The following is a 22,882-nucleotide window of genomic DNA, read 5'->3' on the forward strand; positions in this document are numbered from 1 at the left end:
GTGAATAACGATGTCATTTCTTTTTTCTAAAGATTTCATGCCCTGCCTAATAGGTAGTGGGTCTGTTGCTTTTCTAACCTTCATTTTATCCAGGTCATTAAATAACATATTCTTAAACACCTCAAGATACTTATTGTCAGCATTAAAGGGGTTGGAGGTGGATTTGTTGTGTAGATTGGAATGAGATCCCCTTACGGTAGTAACTGGTCTACTGGGATTAGATAAAAAGTATTTTTTCATATTTAAGTTCCTGACAAATTTATGGATGTTAACATATGTGTCAAATTTATTCATATTTTGAACAGGAGCAAACTTCAGCCCTCTATCAAGGACTCTGACTTCGCTCTCGCTCAGAGTGACACTGCTCAAATTGTAAATCCCTGCTCCTAGTGGGGTTTTTTCTTTTTGTACTCTCCTACCCCCTCTGTTTCCTCTCTTTCTTTTCTTTTTAAAGGTGGGCCTCTCATTTGTGGGGATGGCTGTGGTTCTTGTTTCCACCATTCTCCTGGGTTCGGCTGATAATTCAGCGTTCCCCTCCCCGGCCCACTCTGGGCCCCTGAAAAATCCCCTCCTTCATTAGTGCCACGTTGTTGCAATGGAGCAAACCTATTATATAGGGGTACCTCTCCCCTATGTGTGTGTTGGGGTATATCTCTTCTACTCTCGTTAGAAGAATAAGAGTAAGAATGAGAATCTTGCCTCTGATTATCCCACCCTCGGGGTGATCTATAATCTTGTTGGTAATATGAATGATAATAATTCTCTCTGATAGGGGTCTTAGGAGGACCCCTTCCCCTACCTCTACCTCTCTTAAAGTTACCTCTAGTACCCTGACCTCCTCTTAGAGGGGGCGGGGCGGGTGAAGAATAATTATACGCAGTAGGAGGCGGGACTGGCACATCTTTAGAATCACTCTGTGAAGGGTGAGAGTTCGGCTCTGATGGATCAGGAGGCTTGTGGCTTGCCATTTAAATATATTCCCACTCCTAAAATCATCCGAATCTCTAATGTATTTTTTCTTTTTCTTATTTTGAACTTCAATATCCCATTTAGTGAGTCTATTACCGAGATCAGTTGATAATTTCAAAAACTCCTCACTATTTTTGAAAGGTTCAATGGTGTTCCTAATGTCACGTATTTGTGATTCCAAAAACTCCATTTTCCTTTCTTTACATGCAAGCAACAATTGTATTAATTCAGAACCCTTTTTGATAAAGAAGTCTCTCCATTCAATCATTGAAGCTTCATCATAGAGACCGTCATTGGGTGGGATATCCCATCTTAATCTCCTGGGAATTAAATTGGAGGAGAGATATTGTTTGAATGAAGCAATGTCCCACCATGTTTTCACCTTCTTCTCAAAAATATGATTTAATTTCTTAAAAGAAGAGGTCAAATCACTGCTTTGCTCAGATGCAGGAGCGTGGGAAAAAACCTCATCCAATTTAACTTCCCGTTTTTCCAAATAGAAAAAAACCTCCATGGTTGCAGCTGTAATCGTGATAATTTAAACAGTGGCAAATATAAACAGAATCGAACAGCGCGAACCCTATAACCTAACTATCACCAGCTGTAGTACTGAGGGTAAATTTATCAAATCCGAAAATCAAAAGTAAAGAAAAAGGCAGTACAGCGCATAAAAGATCCTAGATAAAACAATCAATAATTGTCCATATAAAAAATAGTTCCAAATAAAATCTAGCAATTCCTCCAGTGATAATCGTGACATGCAATAGCTTGTAGGGTGACTGTAGTGAAATGGACCTCCACCTTTGGTAGCACAAGCCACTCACCTCTACAGATGGACCCCTGAATAAATCAGTCAGGTCAAATCAGCAGTTCCCTCATAGGGATAAAGGTAGGGGATGGTGTATGCAGATCCAGGTCAGGCTTCAACAACAGATACTCTTGCAGTCATAAAACATCGCACTGTACCCCAGTGCAAAGGACAACAGCATGTATGAATGGATAATCCACATTGGATGGACGAGTGGAGCACGGGTGACGTCACGATCCAGACACGTGGGCGGTGCCGTACGTGTTACGTCCCTAAAAAGGGGCGGGACTTCCTCAGCGGCGACGGCTGGCTGTGACTACACCCGCTTTTATGCATATCAGAAATAAGAGATGGCCAATCAGCATCAAAGTGTACCTCTCTCCATGGCAACACAGGGAGAAGTACTAGGCAGCGCAATATAAGTAAACAGGGAACACTGCAGAGAATATCCACTGCGGCTGCCCGTATTACATTGCTTGTTTTAAGAATGGCCATTCTGTTTATATTTGCTCTGAGCGAGAGCGAAGTCAGAGTCCTTGATAGAGGGCTGAAGTTTGCTCCCATTCAAAATATGAATAAATTTGACACATATGTTAACATCCATAAATTTGTCAGGAACTTAAATATGAAAAAATACTTTTTATCTAATCCCAGTAGACCAGTTACTACCGTAAGGGGATCTCATTCCAATCTACGCAACAAATCCACCTTCAACCCTTTTAATGCTGACAATAAGTATCTTGAGGTGTTTAAGAATATGTTATTTAACCATTTAACAACCGGCCCATAGCCGAATGACGGCTGCAGGGCGGTTGCTTAACTCTGGGAGGACGTACTGTGACGTCCTCCCGGAATTCCCCTCTCGCGCGCCCCCTGGGGCGCGCACCCGAGCACATCCGTGACCGCCGGGTCCAGAGGACCCGGCGCATCACGGATCCCGGTAAATGGCCGCTGATCGCGGCTGTTTACCATGTGATCGCGCCGTCAAATGACGGCGCGATCACATGTAAACAGACCAGCGTCATCTGATGACGCCGGTTCCTCTCCTCCCCTCTTATGTACCGATCGGTACACTGTGGAGGAGAAGGGAGATGGATGGATGGCTGCAGCGCTGTGGGCTGGATGTGTAGTGCCCACAGCGCTGCACAGAGACATCCATCCAGCCATCCATCCATCCATGCTCAGCCATCCCTTCTGCTGTGCAATACTCTGCAAAGCCCACATTACTCTGCAATACCCCCATAATACTCTGCAAAGCCCACATTACTCTGCAATACCCCCATAATACTCTGCAAAGCCCACATTACTCTGCAATACCCCCATAATACTCTGCTAAGCCCACATTACTCTGCAATACCCCCATAATACTCTGCAATACCCCCATAATACTCTGCAAAGCCCACATTACTCTGCAATACCCCCATAATACTCTGCAAAGCCCACATTACTCTGCAATACCCCACATTACTCTGCAATACCCCTACAATACTCTGCAATACCCCCACAATACTCTGCAAAGCCCTGCCATACCCCGCCATACTCCGCCATACTCCGCAATACCCCGCCATACTCCGCAATACCCCGCTATACCCCGCAATACCCCGCCATACTCCGCAATACCCCGCCATACTCCGCAATACCCCGCCATACTCCGCAATACCCCGCCATACCCAGCTATACCCTGCCATGCTGAGGCATGCTCGGCTGTACTCGGCCTCTGTATGTGGCCAGGCTGTGGATGTCTCACACATGTGGTATCGCCGTACTCAGGAGGAGCAGGAGAATCTATTTTGGGGTGTCATTTTTGCTATGTACATGCTATGTGTTAGAAATATTGTATAAATGGACAACTTTGTGTTAAAAAAAAAAAAATGCGTTTTAACCACTTCCCGCCCGCCGGCCGTCATACAACATCCTTGACTTTGTGCAGGGATATCTGAATGATGCCTGCAGCTACAGGCATCATTCAGATATCAGCTTTTTCAGCCGGCGATTCCCTACACCATAAGAATGATCATAGCGGCTGTTCCACTGCTTGATCGTTCTTATGGGAGGCGAGAGGGGATGTCCCCCCCTCCTGCGCTTCTACCGACTCACAGCTACGATCGAAGCCAGGATCGTTTTTTTTTTTTTCTTTAATTTCAGGCTTCCCAGCCTAGAGGTGAAATGTGGGGTCTTATTGACCCCATATCTCACTGTAAAGAGGACCTGTCATGCCATATTCCTATTACAAGGATGTTTACATTCCTTGTAATAGGAATAAAAGTGGTCAAAATTTTTTTTTTTTGGAAAAAAAGCATCAAACTAAAATAAATAAAGTAAAATGAACAATAAAAAAAAAAATAAAAATTTTAAAGCGCCCCTGTGTGCTCGCATGCAGAAGCGAACGCATACGTAAGTCCCGCCCACATATGAAAACGGTGTTCAAACCACACATGTGAGGTATCGCTGCGATCGGTAGAGCGAGAGCAATAATTTTGGCCCTAGACCTCCTCTGTAACTCAAAACATGTAACCAGTAAAAAATTTTAAACCGTCGCCTATGGGGATTTTTGAGTAGCAAAGTTTGGCGCCATTCCACAAGCGCATTTTGAAGGGTGACATGTTGGGTATCTATTTACTCGGCGTAACTTCATCTCACATTATGCAAAAACATTGGGCTAACTTTACTGTTTTGGTTTTTGGTTTTTGTAAAGCACAAAACAGTTTTTTTTCCAAAAAAAACGCGTTAAAAAAATTGCTGCGCAAATACCATGCAAGATAAAAAGATGCAATGACCGCCATTGTATTCTCTAGGGTCTTTGCTAAAAAAACATATATAATGTTTTGGGGTTCTATGTAATTTTCTAGCTAATAAATGATGATTTTTACATGTAGGAGAGAAATGTCAGAATTGGCCTGGGTGCTCCAGAACGCCTGAAGGTGCTCCCCTGCATGTTGGGCCTCTGTATGTGGCCACGCTGTGTAAAAGTCTCACACATGTGGTATCGCCGTACTCGGGAGTAATAGCAGAATGTGTTTTGGGGTGTAATTTGTGGTATGCATATGTGGTCTGTGAGAAATACCCTGCTAATATGACAATTTTGTGGAAAAAAAAAAAAAAGTAAAAAAAAAACTTTGATTTTGCAAAGAATTGTGGGAAAAAATGACAACTTCAAAAAACTCACCATGCATCTTTCTAAATACCTTGGAATGTCTTCTTTCCAAAAAGGGGTCATTTGGGGGGTATTTGTACTTTTCTGGCATGTTAGGGTCTCAAGAAATGAGATAGGCCGTCAGTACTTCAGGTGTGATCAATTTTCAGATATTCGCACCATAGCTTTTGGACTCTATAACTTTCAAAAAGACCAAATAATATCCACCGACTTGGGTTATTTTTACCAAAGATATGTAGCGGTATAAATTTTGGCCAAAATATATGAAGAAAAATTACTAATTTGCAAAATATTATAACAGAAATGAAGAAAAATGTATTTTTTTTTACAGATTTTTCGGTCTTTTTTCTTTTACGGCGCAAAAAATAAAGAACCCAGCGGTGATTAAATACCACCAAAAGAAAGCTCTATTTGTGTGAAAAAAAGGACAAAAATTTCATATAGATACAGTGTTGCATGACTGAGTAATTGTCATTCAAAATGTGAGAGCACCAAAATCTGAAAATTGGTCTGGTTAGGAAGGGGGTTTAAGTGCCCAGTTGTCAAGTGGTTAACCACTTGAGCCCCGGACCATTATGCTGCCTAAGGACCAGAGGTCTTTTTCCAATTTGGCACTGTGTCTCTTTAACTGCTAATTGCGTGGTCATGCAATGCTGTACCCAAACGAAATTTGCGTCCTTTTCTTCCCACAAATAGAGCTTTCTTTTGATGGTATTTGATCACCTCTGCAGTTTTTATTTTTTGCGCTATAAACGGAAAAAGACCGAAAATTTTGAAAAAAAATGATATTTTCTACTTTTTGTTATAAAAAAAATCCAATAAACTAAATTTTAGTCATACATTTAGGCCAAAATGTATTCGGCCACATGTCTTTGGTAAAAAAAATGTCAATAAGCATATATTTATTGGTTTGCGCAAAAGTTATAGCGTCTACAAACTAGGGTACATTTTCTGTAATTTACACAGCTTTTAGTTTATGACTGCCTATGTCATTTCTTGAGGTGCTAAAATGGCAGGGCAGTACAAAACCCCCCCAAATGACCCCATTTTGGAAAGTAGACACCCCAAGGAAATTGCTGAGAGGCATGTTGAACCCATTGAATATTTATTTTTTTTGTCCCAAGTGATTGAATAATGACAAAAAAAAAAAAAATATTTACAAAAAGTTGTCACTAAATGATATATTGCTCACACAGGCCATGGGCATATGTGGAATTGCACCCCAAAATACATTCAGCTGCTTCTCCTGAGTATGGGGATACCACATGTGTGGGACTTTTTGGGAGCCTAGCCGCGTACGGGGCCCCGAAAACCAAGCACCGCCTTCAGGATTTCTAAGGGTGTAAATTTTTGATTTCACTCTTCACTGCCTATCGCAGTTTCGGAGGCCATGGAATGCCCAGGTGGCACAAAACCCCCCCAAATGACCCCATTTTGGAAAGTAGACACCCCAAGCTATTTGCTGAGAGGCATATTGAGTCCATGGAATATTTTATATTTTGACACAAGTTGCGGGAAAGTGACACTTTTTTTTTTTTTTTTTGCACAAAGTTGTCACTAAATGATATATTGCTCACACAGGCCATGGGCATATGTGGAATTGCACCCCAAAATACATTTAGCTGCTTCTCCTGAGTATGGGGATACCACATGTGTGGGACTTTTTGGGAGCCTAGCCGCGTACGGGGCCCCGAAAACCAAGCACCGCCTTCAGGATTTCTAAGGGTGAAAATTTTTGATTTCACTCTTCACTGCCTATCACAGTTTCGGAGGCCATGGAATGCCCAGGTGGCACAAACCCCCCCAAATGACCCCATTTTGGAAAGTAGACACCCCAAGCTATTTGCTGAGAGGCATGGTGAGTATTTTGCAGCTCTCATTTGTTTTTGAAAATGAAGAAAGACAAGAAAAAACTTTTTTTTCTTTTTTCAATTTTCAAAACTTTGTGACAAAAAGTGAGGTCTGCAAAATACTCACTATACCTCTCAGCAAATAGCTTGGGGTGTCTACTTTCCAAAATGGGGTCATTTGGGGGGGTTTTGTGCCACCTGGGCTTTCCATGGCCTCCGAAACTGTGATAGGCAGTGAAGAGTGAAATCAAAAATTTATGCCCTTAGAAAGCCTGAAGGCGGTGCTTGGTTTTCGGGGTCCCATACGCGGCTAGGCTCCCAAAAAGTCTCACACATGTGGTATCCCCGTACTCAGGAGAAGCAGCAGAATGTATTTTGGGGTGTAATTTCACATATTCCCATGGCATGTTTGAGCAATATATCATTTAGTGACAACTTTGTGCAAAAAAAAAAAAAAAAAAATTTGTCTCTTTCCCGCAACTTGTGTCGCAATATAAAATATTCCATGGACTCGACATGCCTCTCAGCAAATAGCTTGGGGTGTCTACTTTCCAAAATGGGGTCATTTGGGGGGGTTTTGAACTGTCCTGGCATTTTATGCACAACATTTAGAAGCTTATGTCACACATCACCAACTCTTCTAACCACTTGAAGACAAAGCCCTTTCTGACACTTTTTGTTTACATGAAAAAGTTATTTTTTTTTGCAAAAAAATTACTTTGAACCCCCAAACATTATATATTTTTTTAAAGCAAATGCCCTACAGATTAAAATGGTGGGTGTTTCATTTTTTTTTCCACACAGTATTTGCGCAGCGATTTTTCAAACGCATTTTTTGGGGAAAAAACACACTTTTTTAAATTTTAATGCACTAAAACACACTATATTGCCCAAATGTTTGATGAAATAAAAAAGATGATCTTAGGCCGAGTACATGGATACCAAACATGACATGCTTTAAAATTGCGCACAAACGTGCAGTGGCAACAAAATAAATACATTTTTAAAAGCCTTTAAAAGCCTTTACAGGTTACCACTTTAGATTTACAGAGGAGGTCTACTGCAAAAATTACTGCCCTCGATCTGACCTTCACGGCGATACCTCACATGCATGGTGCAATTGCTGTTTACGTTTGACGACAGACCGCCGCTTGCGTTCGCCTTAGCGCGAGAGCAGGGGGCGACAGGGGTGCTTTTTTTTTTTTTTTTTTTTTTTTTTCTTTATTATTTTTTTGCTTTTTTATCTTATTTTTAAACTGTTCCTTTCATTTTTTTTTTTTTTTTAATCATTTTTATTGTTATCTCGGGGAATGTAAATATCCCCTATGATAGCAATAGGTAGTGACAGGTACTCTTTTTTGAAAAAATTGGGGTCTATTAGACCCTAGATCTCTCCTCTGCCCTCAAAGCATCTGATGACACCAAGATCGGTGTGATAAAATTCTTCCCCAATTTCCCAATGGCGCTATTTACATCTGGCGAAATCTAAGTCATAAAATGCTCGTAGCTTCCGGTTTCTTAGGCCATAGAGATGTTTGGAGCCACTCTGGTCTCTGATCAGCTCTATGGTCAGCTGGCTGAATCACCGGCTGCATTCCCAGGTTCCCTGTTGAGACAGGAGAGCCAGAGAAAAACACGGAAGACGGTGGGGGGGGGGGCATTCCCTCCCACGGCTTGTAAAAGCAGTCTAGAGGCTAATTAGCCGCTAGGATTGCTTTTACATGAAAGCTGACCGCTGGCTGAAAAGAATGATACCAAGATGATACCTAAACCTGCAGGCATCATTCTGGTATAACCATTCAAAGTCGTGAATGGCGTACCTGAAGACAAAAAAATGGTTAACAATAAAGCACAGTAAACGGTAAAGTATAAAAAATTGCATACCTGAAAAGCAAACATGATAAAACATAATAACAATAAAACATTGCAGAATAGAATACAGTAAAAAAGAGCAGAACAATAGAGAGAGAGAATAGAGAGAGAGAGAACAATAAAACGACAACTATTTTTTTTTATTTTATATATTTTTTTTTTTTTTTTTTACACTTTTTTTGTAACTAACTTTTATAACGGTAACCGGTTCCAGGTTCGGGTCTCTCAAAATGCGATGGCATCTTGGGAGACCCTGTGAAAGTGTGCCTAGTCTGTGCAATGCTGTACCCTACGCTAATACTCAACTAATGAATGGTAGCGTTCAAAACATTCACCAATGCAAAGACCAGGATTGTCAGGACAGGAGGGACAATAATAGCAGGTGTCATGCCTATATCCGCGCTTGCTGCAGACACGACATCTTTTTTGGGGGTTCGTTGGGTAGGGGTACTCGGGAGGACATAAAGAAAATGCCTCTCATGCAGCCGACTGCATTTGGTTGGGGATGTGAATGGGGGAAGTACGGGCGCTGCAGAAGTGGTGGGTTCCCAATTAGGATTGGCGAATGCAGCAGGAAGGGCACTATGGGCACGACGGGCCTGTGTTTGTCTTTTTGGTGGCAGCGGGACACTACTTGTGCTTGCCACCTCACCAGCTTGAACTGCACTTATGGGACTCGCCACGTCACCAAGTGTTACTGCAGTGCTGGTTTGACTACGACCAGGGTGTACTAGGCCGCTGGCGCTTGCCAGTTCAATAAAAAGCTACCAAAAAAACTGTTAGCGATCGCAGGGATCAGGCCTGACTCTGCGAACGCTGCAGTTATGCGTTAAGTGTTTTGTAAGTGACAGTGATCGATCGATACTGCACTTGGGTGGGCTGGGCCGGGCGGAGGGGCAAAATGCAGGTGCTAGCAGGTATCTGGACTGATCCCGCTAACACTGTGTTTTTGGGAACCCTAAACTGCTGGGGACGCTAGTATAGATCTGATCGGATCAGATATTGATCCGTTCAGATACTATACCACTAAGGGAGGTGTACGGTGCGTGCGTGGGTGTTAGCGGTACTGGCGCTAATCTGACGCTGCTTGGGGCTGGTGCTTGCCAGTTCACCAAAATACTACCAAAAAAACTGTTAGCGATCGCAGGGATCAGGCCTGACTCTGCAAATGCTGCAGTTATGCATTTAGTGTTTTGTAAGTGTCAGTGATCGATCGATACTGCACTTGGGTGGGCTGGGCTGGGCCGGGCGGAGGGGCAAAACGCAGGTGCTAGCAGGTATCTGGGCTGATCCCGCTAACACTGCGTTTTTGGGAACCCTAAACTGCTGGGGACGCTAGTATAGATCTGATCGGATCAGATATTGAACCGATCAGATACTATACCACTAAGGGAGGTGTATGGTGCGTGCGTGGGTGTTAGCGGTACTGGCGCTAATCTGACGCTGCCTGGGGATGGTGCTTGCCAGTTCACCAAAATGCTACCAAAAAAATGTTAGCGATCGCAGGGATCAGGCCTGACTCTGCGAACGCTGCAGTTATGCGTTTAGTGTTTTGTAAGTGACAGTGATCGATCAATACTGCACTTGGGTGGGCCGGGCGGAGGGGCAAAACGCAGGTGCTAGCAGGTATCTGGGCTGATCCCGCTAACACTGTGTTTTTGGGAACCCTAAACTGCTGGGGACGCTAGTATAGATCTGATCGGATCAGATATTGATCCGATCAGATACTATACCACTAAGGGAGGCGTATGCTGCGTGCGTGGGTGTTAGCGGTACTGGCGCTAATCTGACGCTGCCTGGGGCGACGCATATCACCGCCGGGCGATCAGGGGGCTAAACCTTTATTCGGTAATAAACGGCGGGTGCCCTGACACTAAAAAAAATAAACAAACTAACCAGCGTCACCCGTAACACTTATACGGTGATCAGTGGTGAAAGGGTTAACTAGGGGGCCATCAAGGGGTTAAAACATTTATTAGGTAGTATATGGGGGTCCCTGTCGCTATAAAACGCTGACGGCGAACCTAAATATTTAGGTCCCTAACTAGCGTCACCAGCGACACTAATACAGCAATCAGAAAAATGATCGCTTAGCGACACTGGTGACGGGGGGTGATCAAGGGGTTAAAACTTTATTAGGGGGGGTTAGGGGGGTATCCTAGACCTACAGGGGGCTAATATTCACTGTCCCAACACTGTAACTGTCACAAACTGACACCAATGCAGTAATCAGAAAAAAAAAAAAAAAAAAAAAAAAAACTGCTGGTGTCAGTTTGTGACAGGGAGGGGGGGGGGTGATTGGGGGGGGATCGGGGGGCGATCGGGGGGGGATCGGGGTGTTTTGTGTGCCTGGCATGTTCTACTGTGTTGTGTAGTGTTGGTGCACTCACAGTGAAGTCTTCTCTCCTCGGCGCTGCAACGGAATACCGAGCCGAGGAGAGATGACATCATTTCCTTTGCTGCTGTTTAGCATACAGCAGCAAAGGAAGTGATCTGATTGGCCGGCGGCAATCGCGAGGGGGGGGCCACGAACGGATGGCCTCCCCCTCACCTCTGATCGCCGCTGGACAAAAGACGACCGCCTCGGGCACCGGGGGGGGTCCGCTCGGACCCCCCACCCGCGGAAGGCAAATCACGTATATGTACGTGATTTTGCCTGTCCGTGCCACCTTGCCGACGTAAATCGGCGTGAGGCGGTCGTCAAGTGGTTAATGACCTGGATAAAATGAAGGTTAGAAAAGCAACAGACCCACTACCTATCAGGCAGGGCATGAAATAATTAGAAAAAAGAAATGACATCGTTATTCGCCCTGCGGATAAAGGGGGAGGTTTGGTGATTCTGGATAAATCTAAATACCTGGAAGAACTGCATAGACTACTGGAGGATCGAGATAATTATCAAATTTTGAACAAAGATCCTATGTTGGTTTATAAAGATGAGCTTCATTGGCTAATAGAGGAGGGGAAAAGTGAGAATATTCTCACTAAGAAAGAGGCCTCCTATTTGGACCCCCTTTTTTTGCAGAACCCCTATCATTTACTGCCTCCCAAAAATTCATAAGGATATGAATAATCCTCCTGGGAGGCCTATAGTAAATGGTATCGATTCCATTTCCTCTAGGTTAGGTCAATACATAGACTACTTTCTTCAGCCCTTGGTATGTAAAACAGATGCTTTCCTTAAGGACACCAAGCACATAATTCAAACTATTGAATCAACCAGATGGTCCCCCTCTAGTATTATGGTCACGGCTGATGTAGGGTCCTTATATACCATCATTGGACATGAGGATGCTATATCCTCTGTCCAATGGGCCCTATCTTTATATTCTGATCTCCCTGAGGCACACAAAAAGTTCCTTTTGAAATGTTTGAAGTTTTGTTTGGCCAAGAATTATTTTTGGTTTAATCGTCAATTTTTTCTTCAAAAAAGGGGGTGTTGCAATGGGCGCCCGTTTTGCTCCCAGTGTGGCCAACCTTTTTATGGCCCACTGGGAGGAAGACGTGGTGTTCAGGCATCGCCCCCCCAGAACTAGTGTGTTATAAAAGGTACATAGATGACCTTGTCATGATCTGGGAGGGTGATCAACTTGGTCTTGATAGTAATACCAAAAACATTCAGCTATCCTGGTGTTTCAGTAAAGAAAAGATAGTTTTTCTGGATCTTGAGATTTTGAAGGAGAGCGAAGGATTTAGATTGTGTAACTATCTGAAACCTACGGATCGTAACTCCTACATCCCCCTGGGAAGTTGCCATCACAAATCATGGCTTTGCAATATTCCCAGGGGGCAATTTGTTAGACTGAGACGTAATTGCACACAGGTCAGCGATTTTGTTGCTCAATCTACGTTGCTTACGTCCAGATTCGTAGAAAAAGGTTATAATATACACAATTTGAATAGTGAGGTTGAGAAGGTTTTGGCCATGGATAGGGCCTCACTGATTGTTGATAAAGTTAAGGATACCAGCTCTGATGTTTCCAACTCTAAAATGGTGCTTAACTATAATGTTCAACACAAACAGTTTGAAAGATTGGTTTAAAAAAATTGGCCAATCCTGAAACAGGATCGTGTGCTGGGTCCCCTGCTGCCACCACATCCGATGTTCATATATAAGAAAGCTCCATCTTTGCGTGATCGATTAGCTCCAGGAGTGGTTGATCCCCCCATACAGTCGGAAAATCGATTGTTTTCTTTCCTCTCAGGTTTTTATGCCTGTGGGCAGTGCACAGCCTGCAGGCATTCCAAATGCAATAGTAAAAAACGTAAGAATTTTAGGGCCACATCCACTGGTAAAGAATACAAAATTGACCAACTGATTACCTGCACAACTGTAGGGGTCGTATACATGCTCCAATGTGAGTGTGGTCTACAATACATAGGAAGGACTTCCCGCCCCCTACATGTACGTTTAGGAGAACATGTCAACAACATCAAGAAGGGATTAAAGACACATAATGTCTCCAAACATTTTAAATTAGTGCATGATCAAAACCCCAGGGGACTGAGTTTCTGGGGTATTGAGAGAGTAAATAAACATTGGAGAGGGGGCAACTTTTTACGTCAACTAAGTCGCAGGGAATCCCATTGGATTCATGAGACCAAGGTCCTTATCCCTGGGGGCTTGAACGTTGATTTTGACGTTAATTGCTTTATTTCAGATCGGTAGCAGTTGACTGTCAAAATCATTTATGACTCTCACTGGCCCCTTCCCTTACGGTATTTGAATTTATTTTGTTTCTTATTCCTTTTTTTGTTTTTTATTTCACTTTGGTGTTTGACTCTTAGGGATTGATTTATTGTTCATATTCCCTTATGTTTCTTATACATTTTATGTATCATGAAAATATGGATGATCCCAAGATGGTTGTCCAGAGCGCGGGATGACAAATTTTTTATATATTTTTATATATTTTTTTTATTTTTTTACTTCATATGAGCTGGAGCTCCTTTAAAATTAATAATGGCCATTCTTAAAACAAGCAATGTAATACGGGCAGCCGCAGTGGATATTCTCCGCAGTGTTCCCTGTTTACTTATATTGCGCTGCCTAGTACTTCTCCCTGTGTTGCCATGGAGAGAGGCACGCTTTGATGCTGATTGGCCATCTCTTATTTCTGATATGCATATAAGCGGGTGTAGTCACAGCCAGCCGTCGCCGCTGAGGAAGTCCTGCCCCTTTTTAGGGACGTAACGCGTACGGCACCGCCCACGTGTCTGGATCATGACGTCACCCGCGCTCCGCTCGTCCATCCGATGTGGATTATCCATTCATACATGCTGTTGTCCTTTCCCCTGGGGTACAGTGCGATGTTTTAAGACTGCAAGAGTATCTGTTGTTGAAGCCTGACCTGGATCTGCATACACCATCCCCTACCTTTATCCCTATAAGGGAACTGCTGATTTGACCTGACTGATTTATTCAGGGGTCCATCTGTAGAGGTGAGCGGCTTGTGCTACCGAAGGTGGAGGTCCATTTCACTACAGTCACCCTACAAGCTATTGCATGTCACGATTATCACTGGAGGAATTGCTGGATTTTATTTGGAACTATTTTTTATATGGACAATTATTGATTGTTTTATTTAGGATCTTTTATGCGCTGTACTGCCTTTTTCTTTACTTATGATTTTGGGATTTGATAAATTTAACCTCAGTACTACAGCTGCTGATAGTTAGGTTATAGGGTTTGTGCTGGTCGATTCTGTTTATATATACTATAGACACCACCCAGGTACGAAATTTAAAGGAATATTTCACTTTTATTGTTTCACTTTAAGCATTATTAAATTCACTGCTCCCGAAAAACTGACGTTTTTAAAACTTTTTTTTGCATTGATACATGTCCCCTGGGGCAGGACCCGGGTCCCCAAACACTTTTTATGACAATACCATGCATATAAGCCTTTAAAATTAAACTGCAGTTTGAAAATGGCGCCACCGGTGCCGAGATACACAGAGCCGGTCCTCGGCTCTTCTCGGCTCCTCTTGTAGTCCCGCCCAGTCCCACCCTATGATGGACATAACACAGGTCCAATGGCGGGACTGGGCGTGACTGTGAGCGGAGTCGACCGCTGCCCATATACATACATAGCCGAGTGCACTCGGCTAGGTTTGGCTAGCTCCGCTCACAGTCACGCCCAGTTCCTGTGTTATGTCCATCATAGGGCGGGACTGGGCGTGACTGTGAGCGGAGCTAGCCAAGCCTAGCTGAGTACACTCGGCTATGTATGTATATCGGTGGCCGGTGCTCGCTCCGCACAATCAGCAGGGGGGATCGGCATATAACACGCACCCACGATTTTCCCCTGATTTTAAGGGGAAAAAAGTGCGTGTTTTCTCCCATAGACAATTCATTATAGCCGCTAGTAGTTTTAAATTACCGTATTTATCGGCGCATAACACGCACTTTTTTCCCCTTAATATCAGGGGAAAATCGTGGGTGCGTGTTATACGCCGATCCCCCCTGCTGATTGTGCGGAGCGAGCACCGGCCACCGATATACATACATAGCCGAGTGTACTCAGCTAGGCTTGGCTAGCTCCGCTCACAGTCACGCCCAGTCCCGCCCTATGATGGACATAGCACAGGAACTGGGCGTGACTGTGAGCGGAGCTAGCCAAACCTAGCCGAGTGCACTCGGCTATGTATCTATATGGGCAGCGGTCGGCTCCGCTCACAGTCACGCCCAGTCCCGCCATTGGACCTGTGTTATGTCCATCATAGGGTGGGACTGGGCGGGACTACAAGAGGAGCCGAGAAGAGCCGAGGACCGGCTCTGTGTATCTCGGCACCGGTGGCGCCATTTTCAAACTGCAGTGACACTGACAAGTCACTGCAGTTTAACTGCAGCCTGGGCAAGGCTGCAAATGTCACTGACAAGGCTGCAGATGGACACTTGCAAGGCTGCAGATGGACACTTGCAAGGCTGCAGATGGACACTGATAAGGCTGCAAATGACACTGGCAAGGCTGCAAATGACACTTGGAAGGCTGCAAATGACACTGGACAAGCATGCAGATGGACGCTGTGCAAGGCTGCAGATGGACACTGATAAGGCTGTATTGATGGGCATTTAAATGTAAGTTTTTTTTCCTTAAAAAGTTTTTTTCCTTAAAATTCCTTCCTAAACTTGGGGTGTGTGTTTTTCCTTTAGAAATGTCATTTTGTGCAGGGACTGTTCTAAACATGGGAAAAATGCGCCACTTTACAGGCATACAATAGACACTCCCCAGGTACGAAATTTAAAGGAATATTTCACTTTTATTATTTCACTTTAAGCATTATTAAAACCACTGCTCCCGAAAAAACGTCCCTTTTTAAAACTTTTTTTTGCATTGATACATATCCCCTGGGGCAGGACCCAGGTCCCTAAACACTTTTTATGAAAATAACTTGCATATTAACCATTAAATTAGCACTTTTGATTTTTCACGTTCGTGTCCCATCGACTTTAATGGTGTTCGCGTGTTCAAACAAATTTTTTGCCTGTTCGCATGTTCTGCTGTGAACCGAACCGGGGGGTGGTGTTCGGCTCATCCCTAGTGACAGGGCAGATAGTAAAAAAAAAAATCCACTGCTACCTTCTTTTTTATACACAAGCGCTTTTTAACTTCTCAAATGTAAGTGTATTTCCTTTTTTAATAAATTCAGTTTGTTTATGGAATTACACTATGTGGCCATCTTTTTATTCTACATGGGCTGCACTCTGGGTTATGTGATCAACTGTGAGGAGAGGATATTTCCATGAAAGTATTTGGGACCCCTATTCCTCCTGATTGTCAAGATTCCCCTCATTGCCGGTGGGCAATACAAGCCGGTTTGACCCCTACAGCATATGCTGTTTCGGGTTCAAACCCTCCGGTAAGCCTCCAACTTCACTGGTTGAGGGAATTTCACATATTCTTATATTAGACACTGAGGTGGACTCTGTAAAGTCTTGTTGGATTTCTGGAATCCCTTCTTTTCATTTTTCATTTTTTATGAACGACTATTAACCATCACCACAATATTTGGTTTATGGTATTTTGGGGCGCAAGATAGCCCAGACTGTTTTCACTTATTTTGGTGACGTTTCTTTTCACTGGCTTCACAGCTAAGGACTCCAATGGTCCTATTTACATATGAACTACAAAGATGAACTTCTTTATGTTAATATAAGACACGTTTAATTAGTGTGTTCATTTCACTTATGTATATATATTTTTTATCACTTTTCACTTTTTAGCGCTACACTTTGTATTATTGGTCAATTTACAAATATTCTTTTTGTTGTGTTAGCTGCTCATTTAGGCCCCTTTCACACTGGAGCGGTTTTCAGGCGGTATTGCGCTAAAAATACCGCCTGAAAACCGCCCCTAAACAGCCTCCGCTGTTTGTTCAGTGTGAAAGCCCGAGGGCTTTCACACTGAAGCGGTGCGCAGGCAGGGCGGTGAAAAAAGTCCTGCAAACCGCTTTTTTGGAGCGGGGAAGGAGCGGTGTATTCACCGCTCCTTCACCGCTCCTGCCCATTGAAATCAATGGGACAGCGCGGCTATACCGTGGCAATACCGCGGCTATAGCCGCGCTGTACGAGGGATTTTAACCCTTTTTCGGCCGCCAGCGGGGGTTAAAACCGCACCGCTAGCGGCCGAATACCACAGCAAGAACGACGGTACAGCAGCGCTAAAAATAGCGCTGTTGTACCGCCGACGCCCCCACCGTCCCAGTGTGAAAGGGGCCTTAGAGTAAGCGCAAGATATACCATTGTTGTGTTTTGATGTGCAGACATAGCCACACATAGCGTTTTGCTTTTAAGTCAAAGAGATCAATTTTGGTCTCATCTGACCAGAGCACCTTCTTTCACATGTTTGCTGTGTCCCCCAAATGTCTTCTCGCAAACTGCAAAATGGGACTTCTTATGGCTTTCTTCTTGCCACTCTTCCATAAAGGCCAGATTTGTGGAGTGCACAACTAATAGTTGTCCTGTGGACAGATTCTCCCACCTGAGCTGTGGATCTCTGCAGCTCCTCCAGAGCTACCATGGGCCTCTTGGCTGCTTCTTTGATGAATGCTCTCCTTGCCCAGCCTGCCAGTTTAGGTGGATGGCTTTGTCTTGTTAGGTTTGCAGTTGTGCCATACTTTTTCCATTTTCGGATGATGGATTGAACATTGCTAAGTAAGATATTCAAAGCTTGGGATATTATTTTATAACCTAACCCTGGTTTAAACATCTTCACAACTTTATCCCTGACCTATCTGATGTATTCCTTGGCCTTCATGATGCTTTTTGTTCACTAAGGTTCTCTAACAAACCTCTGAGGGCTTCACATAACAGCTGTATCTATACTGAGATTAAATTACACACAGGTGGACTCTATTTACTAATTAGGTGACTTCTAAAGGCAATTTTTTCCACTAGATCAAGGGTCTTCAAACCATGGCCCTCCAGTTGTTCAAGAACTACAATTCCCATCATGCCTAGCCATGTCTGTAAATATCAGAGTTTTACAATGCCTCATGGGATGTGTAGTTCCGCAACAGCTGGAGGGCCATAGTTTGAGGATCCCTGCACTAGATTTTAGTTAGGGCTATCAGAGTAAAGTGGGCTGAATACAAATGCACGGCACACTTTTCACATATTTATTTGTAAAAAAAAATGAAAACCATTCATAATTTTATTTCCACGTCACAATTTTGTGCCACTTTGTGTTGGCCTATCACATAAAATCCCAATAAAATACATTTATGTTTTTGGTTGTAACATGACAAAATGTGGAAAATGTCAAGGAGTATGAATACTTTTTTAAGGCACTGTATCTTCCCCCCGCCAAAGCCCCCCCAGCACATAACCTCCTAACCCTTCGATCACTCCACATATTTTCTACCTTGTCCTCCTTTCCAGGCGCTCTCTCCCCCTCCCTCCTCCATCTACAGAGCATAATAAAAACTTTCTACAGACCTGATATCAGCGCGTCCCTGCTCTCCCCTCCTCCTCGTGTGTGTATAGAACGGAGAAGGAGGAGGAGGGGAGGAGCTTTGATACACTGACACTCTGCTCTGCTCTGCTGAACCAAGCTGCTGTCAGGGAGAGGGGAGACATGTCACTCTCAGTGCAGTCTGTGTGAATGATGTGCCTGGGTCTGGGGCAGAAGTAAACCCAACACATCATTCAAAAACTGGACTGTCCGGGAGAAAACCGTATAGGTGGCAACCCTATCAGGCGTAACCGACCATATTCTTTTTCTGTTGTTGAGGTGCAAGAACCACAGGGCTCTCGTATGGAGCAGAGAGCCAGTACTAGTGCCGCTGATCCTTCTGGTGAACTGGCAAGCACCAGCGGGTCTAGTACACCCTGGTCGTACATCCAGCACTGCAGTATCATGTGGTGACGTGGCAAGTCCCATAAGTGCAGTTCGAGCTGGTGCGGTGGCTAGCACAAGTAGTGTCCCGCAGCCACCAAGACAAACACAGGCCCGTCGAGCCCATAGTGCCCTTCCTGCAGAATATGCCAATCCTATTTGGGAGCCCACTACTTCTGCAGCACCCGTACTTCCCCCATTCACTGGCCAACCCGGAATTCAGGTGGAAACAGTTGATTTTACGTCACTTTTGTGCCACTTTGTGTTGGCCTATCACATAAAATCCCAATAAAATACATTTATGTTTTTGGTTGTAACATGACAAAATGTGGAAAATGTCAAGGAGTATGAATACTTTTTTAAGGCACTGTATCTTCCCCCCGCCAAAGCCCCCCCAGCACATAACCTCCTAACCCTTCGATCACTCCACATATTTTCTACCTTGTCCTCCTTTCCAGGCGCTCTCTCCCCCTCCCTCCTCCATCTACAGAGCATAATAAAAACTTTCTACAGACCTGATATCAGCGCGTCCCTGCTCTCCCCTCCTCCTCGTGTGTGTATAGAACGGAGAAGGAGGAGGAGGGGAGGAGCTTTGATACACTGACACTCTGCTCTGCTCTGCTGAACCAAGCTGCTGTCAGGGAGAGGGGAGACATGTCACTCTCAGTGCAGTCTGTGTGAATGATGTGCCTGGGTCTGGGGCAGAAGTAAACCCAACACATCATTCAAAAACTGGACTGTCCGGGAGAAAACCGTATAGGTGGCAACCCTATCAGGCGTAACCGACCATATTCTTTTTCTGTTGTTGAGGTGCAAGAACCACAGGGCTCTCGTATGGAGCAGAGAGCCAGTACTAGTGCCGCTGATCCTTCTGGTGAACTGGCAAGCACCAGCGGGTCTAGTACACCCTGGTCGTACATCCAGCACTGCAGTATCATGTGGTGACGTGGCAAGTCCCATAAGTGCAGTTCGAGCTGGTGCGGTGGCTAGCACAAGTAGTGTCCCGCAGCCACCAAGACAAACACAGGCCCGTCGAGCCCATAGTGCCCTTCCTGCAGAATATGCCAATCCTATTTGGGAGCCCACTACTTCTGCAGCACCCGTACTTCCCCCATTCACTGGCCAACCCGGAATTCAGGTGGAAACAGTTGATTTTACGTCACTTGATTTTTATTCACTGTTTTTTTTACAGAAGATCTCTATAGATCTATTGTGGACCAAAGCAATTTGTATGCTGGTCAATTCATCGCCGCTGATCCCCAGTTGACCCTTGCCAGAGATTGGAAACCTATTATGGTTTCCGAATTTAAGACCTTCCTGGGCCTATCCCTTTTCATGGGCATAGTTAAAGAAAGTGAGTTGCGGTAATATTGGTCCACTGACCCAATTCACCATATGCCCGTGTTCTCTGCATTCATGACCAGGCCTAGATACGAGCAGCTCTTGCAGTTCATGCATTTTAAAGACAATGAACTCTGTCGTCCTCGGGGTGACCCTGAATACGATCGGCTCCTCAAAATTTGGCCCCTTGTAAACCACTTCAACCAACAGTTTGCAGCCTTGTTTACTCCTGATCAAGTTGTCTGCATTGATGAGTCCCTGATTACATTTTCTGGCAGTTTCTTCCCAGCAAGCGTGCCAGATGTGGGGTCAAGATGTATAAGCTCTGTGACAGAGCAACAAGCTATACATATAGTTTTATGGTTTACGAGAGAAAAGAAAGTCACATGGAGCCCGAGAACTGCCCAGACTACATAGGGAGCACTGGCAAGATTGTTTGGGACTTGGTGTCACCCTTATTCGGAAAGGGGTACCACTTGCACGTGGACAATTATGCCACATTTTAGTCACTTGTTTGACCATGGCATTGGCGCATGTGGCACCGTGCGATCTAATTGCTGGGGCTTACCCAAGCGGCTTGTCGAGTCCCTAGTTAGACTGGGTGAGAGAGAGCATGCTTGAGAAGTAATAATTTGCTTGCAGTGAAGTAGAGGGATAATCAGAATGTTTTTGTTCTGTCCTCCCTTCACACAGATACGATAGTCCAAATTCCAACAGCGACTGTTGTTGTGGAGAAACCCCTCTGTGTCCACGAATAGAACCTTAATATGGAAGGGGTGGACCTCAACGACCAGCTGATGGCGCCGAACTTAATTGCTTGTACGGCCAGACTCTGGTACAAAAAAGTGTCTGTATACTTATTCCAATTGACTCTGCTGGACGCTTATGTGCTATACAAAGCGTATTTTGGGGTGTAATTTCACATATGCCCATGGCATGTTTGAGCAATATATCATTTAGTGACAACTTTGTTAAAAAAAAAAAAAAAAAAATATTGTCATATACCCGAAACTTGTGGCAAAATATAAATAATTTAATGGACTCAACATGCCTTTCAGAAAATAGCTTGGGGTGTCTACCTTCCAAAATGGGGTCATTTGGGGGGGTTTTATGTTATCTGGGCATTTTATTGCCTCCGAAACTGTGATAGGTAGTGAGGAGTGAAATAAAAAATTTACGCCCTTAGAAAGCCTGAAGGCGGTGCTTGGTTTTCGGGGTCCTGTACACATCTTGACTCTCAAAAAGTCCCACACATGTGGTATCTCCGTACTCAGGAGAAGCAGAATGTATTTTGGGGTGTAATTTCACATATGCCCATGGCATGTTTGAGCAATATATCATTTCAGTGACAACTTTGTGTCATTTTTTTACATTTTTTTTGTCATTTTTTTAATCACTTATGACAAAAAAATAAAATATTCAATGTGCTCAACATGCCTCTCAGCAAATTCCTTGGGGTGTCTACTTTCCAAAATAGTGTCATTTGGGGGGGGGGGGGGGGTTTGTACATTAGCATTGGCATTCTTCTATGCCATTGCTAATGTGCAGAGGTAAGATTATTGTTCTGTATGTCATGGCTACTTTAAAACAGAGCTTGCATGTAAATTCAGAGTCTTGTGATTTCCTTGCTGCTTGCCCTGATCTCTGGAAGGTTCCTGGCTATCCATGTCTGCCCTGACCTTTGGCTTGTATCCTAACCATCTGTACTTTAATATGGTGACCTATTCCATGTCACTGTCACCTGCAGTTCACTTAAACTCTGCACTGCAGGGGTGGATTCCATGGTCTGACTTCTTCGGTGGAGCTATGCCCAACCATAAGCTGGCTGTTTGCCTACGCATCCCAGGTGTGCCTATCTCCTTTCATTGGCTATTCTATACAGTGTAACTAAAAGGGCCGGATCAGTGCAATCACCATTCTGACAAGTTGACAGTTCAAAAGTTTTTTGGGGATAAATAGTAAAATTATATAGTAGATTACCTTTCCAATGTTTATTTGTTCATTACTCAGTTTGCCAAAATGTGCAGTCTTTTGCAGCAGGCTGGACAGTTTCATATAAGTAAGAAGATCTTTGGCATCATATGAACATTCTATTTCAAGCTTTGGTATGGTTAAATGGATGTATCTGTGAAATAAAAAGAAGGTTGTTTCATAGATGCAATTATGTATACCACAAGACTGCTGAAACCGCTGAAGCTTACCTGTTTGATAAACCATTTAGCCAGTTTAAAGTTTGCCAGTTATAGCTTGTGATGGAAGATTCTATGTTCTCAATGGTATTTCCATTAGTTGGTAGGATAAGCAACAGGAAATCATTTTCACCAAGATAAATCTTTAGAACCAACTGATTTTTTATGCTGTCATCTTTGAACTGAAATATTCCTGATGCTGAAATCATGGGGACTGATATTTGCCTGTTTGGCTCAATCCAAAATTGCTGAAGCTCCGGAATTAAGAAAGACTTAGTCACTTTACCTTGAATAAAATACGAAAAAAATAAAATTAATAGTAATTACTGTTATTTTATTTATACATAGGTTAAATGTAA

At 43.8% G+C, this 22,882-nt stretch overlaps 1 protein-coding gene across 1 annotated transcript in view; it reads right to left on the reverse strand.

Annotated features, from left to right (window-relative positions):
- The window catches only part of AGT (angiotensinogen), a 203,141-nt gene that overhangs the window by 31,967 nt on the left and 148,292 nt on the right, over positions 1-22,882 (reverse strand). Inside the window, exons 3-4 of the mRNA XM_073627556.1 lie at positions 22,536-22,809; positions 22,315-22,459 (exon numbers count right to left, since the gene is read on the reverse strand). Coding sequence (XP_073483657.1) covers positions 22,315-22,459; positions 22,536-22,809 — 419 coding nt within the window. The remainder of the gene's footprint in view (positions 1-22,314; positions 22,460-22,535; positions 22,810-22,882) is intronic.

Source organism: Aquarana catesbeiana, linkage group LG04, assembly GCF_042186555.1.
Source record: "Aquarana catesbeiana isolate 2022-GZ linkage group LG04, ASM4218655v1, whole genome shotgun sequence".
Taxonomy (NCBI): domain Eukaryota; kingdom Metazoa; phylum Chordata; class Amphibia; order Anura; family Ranidae; genus Aquarana; species Aquarana catesbeiana.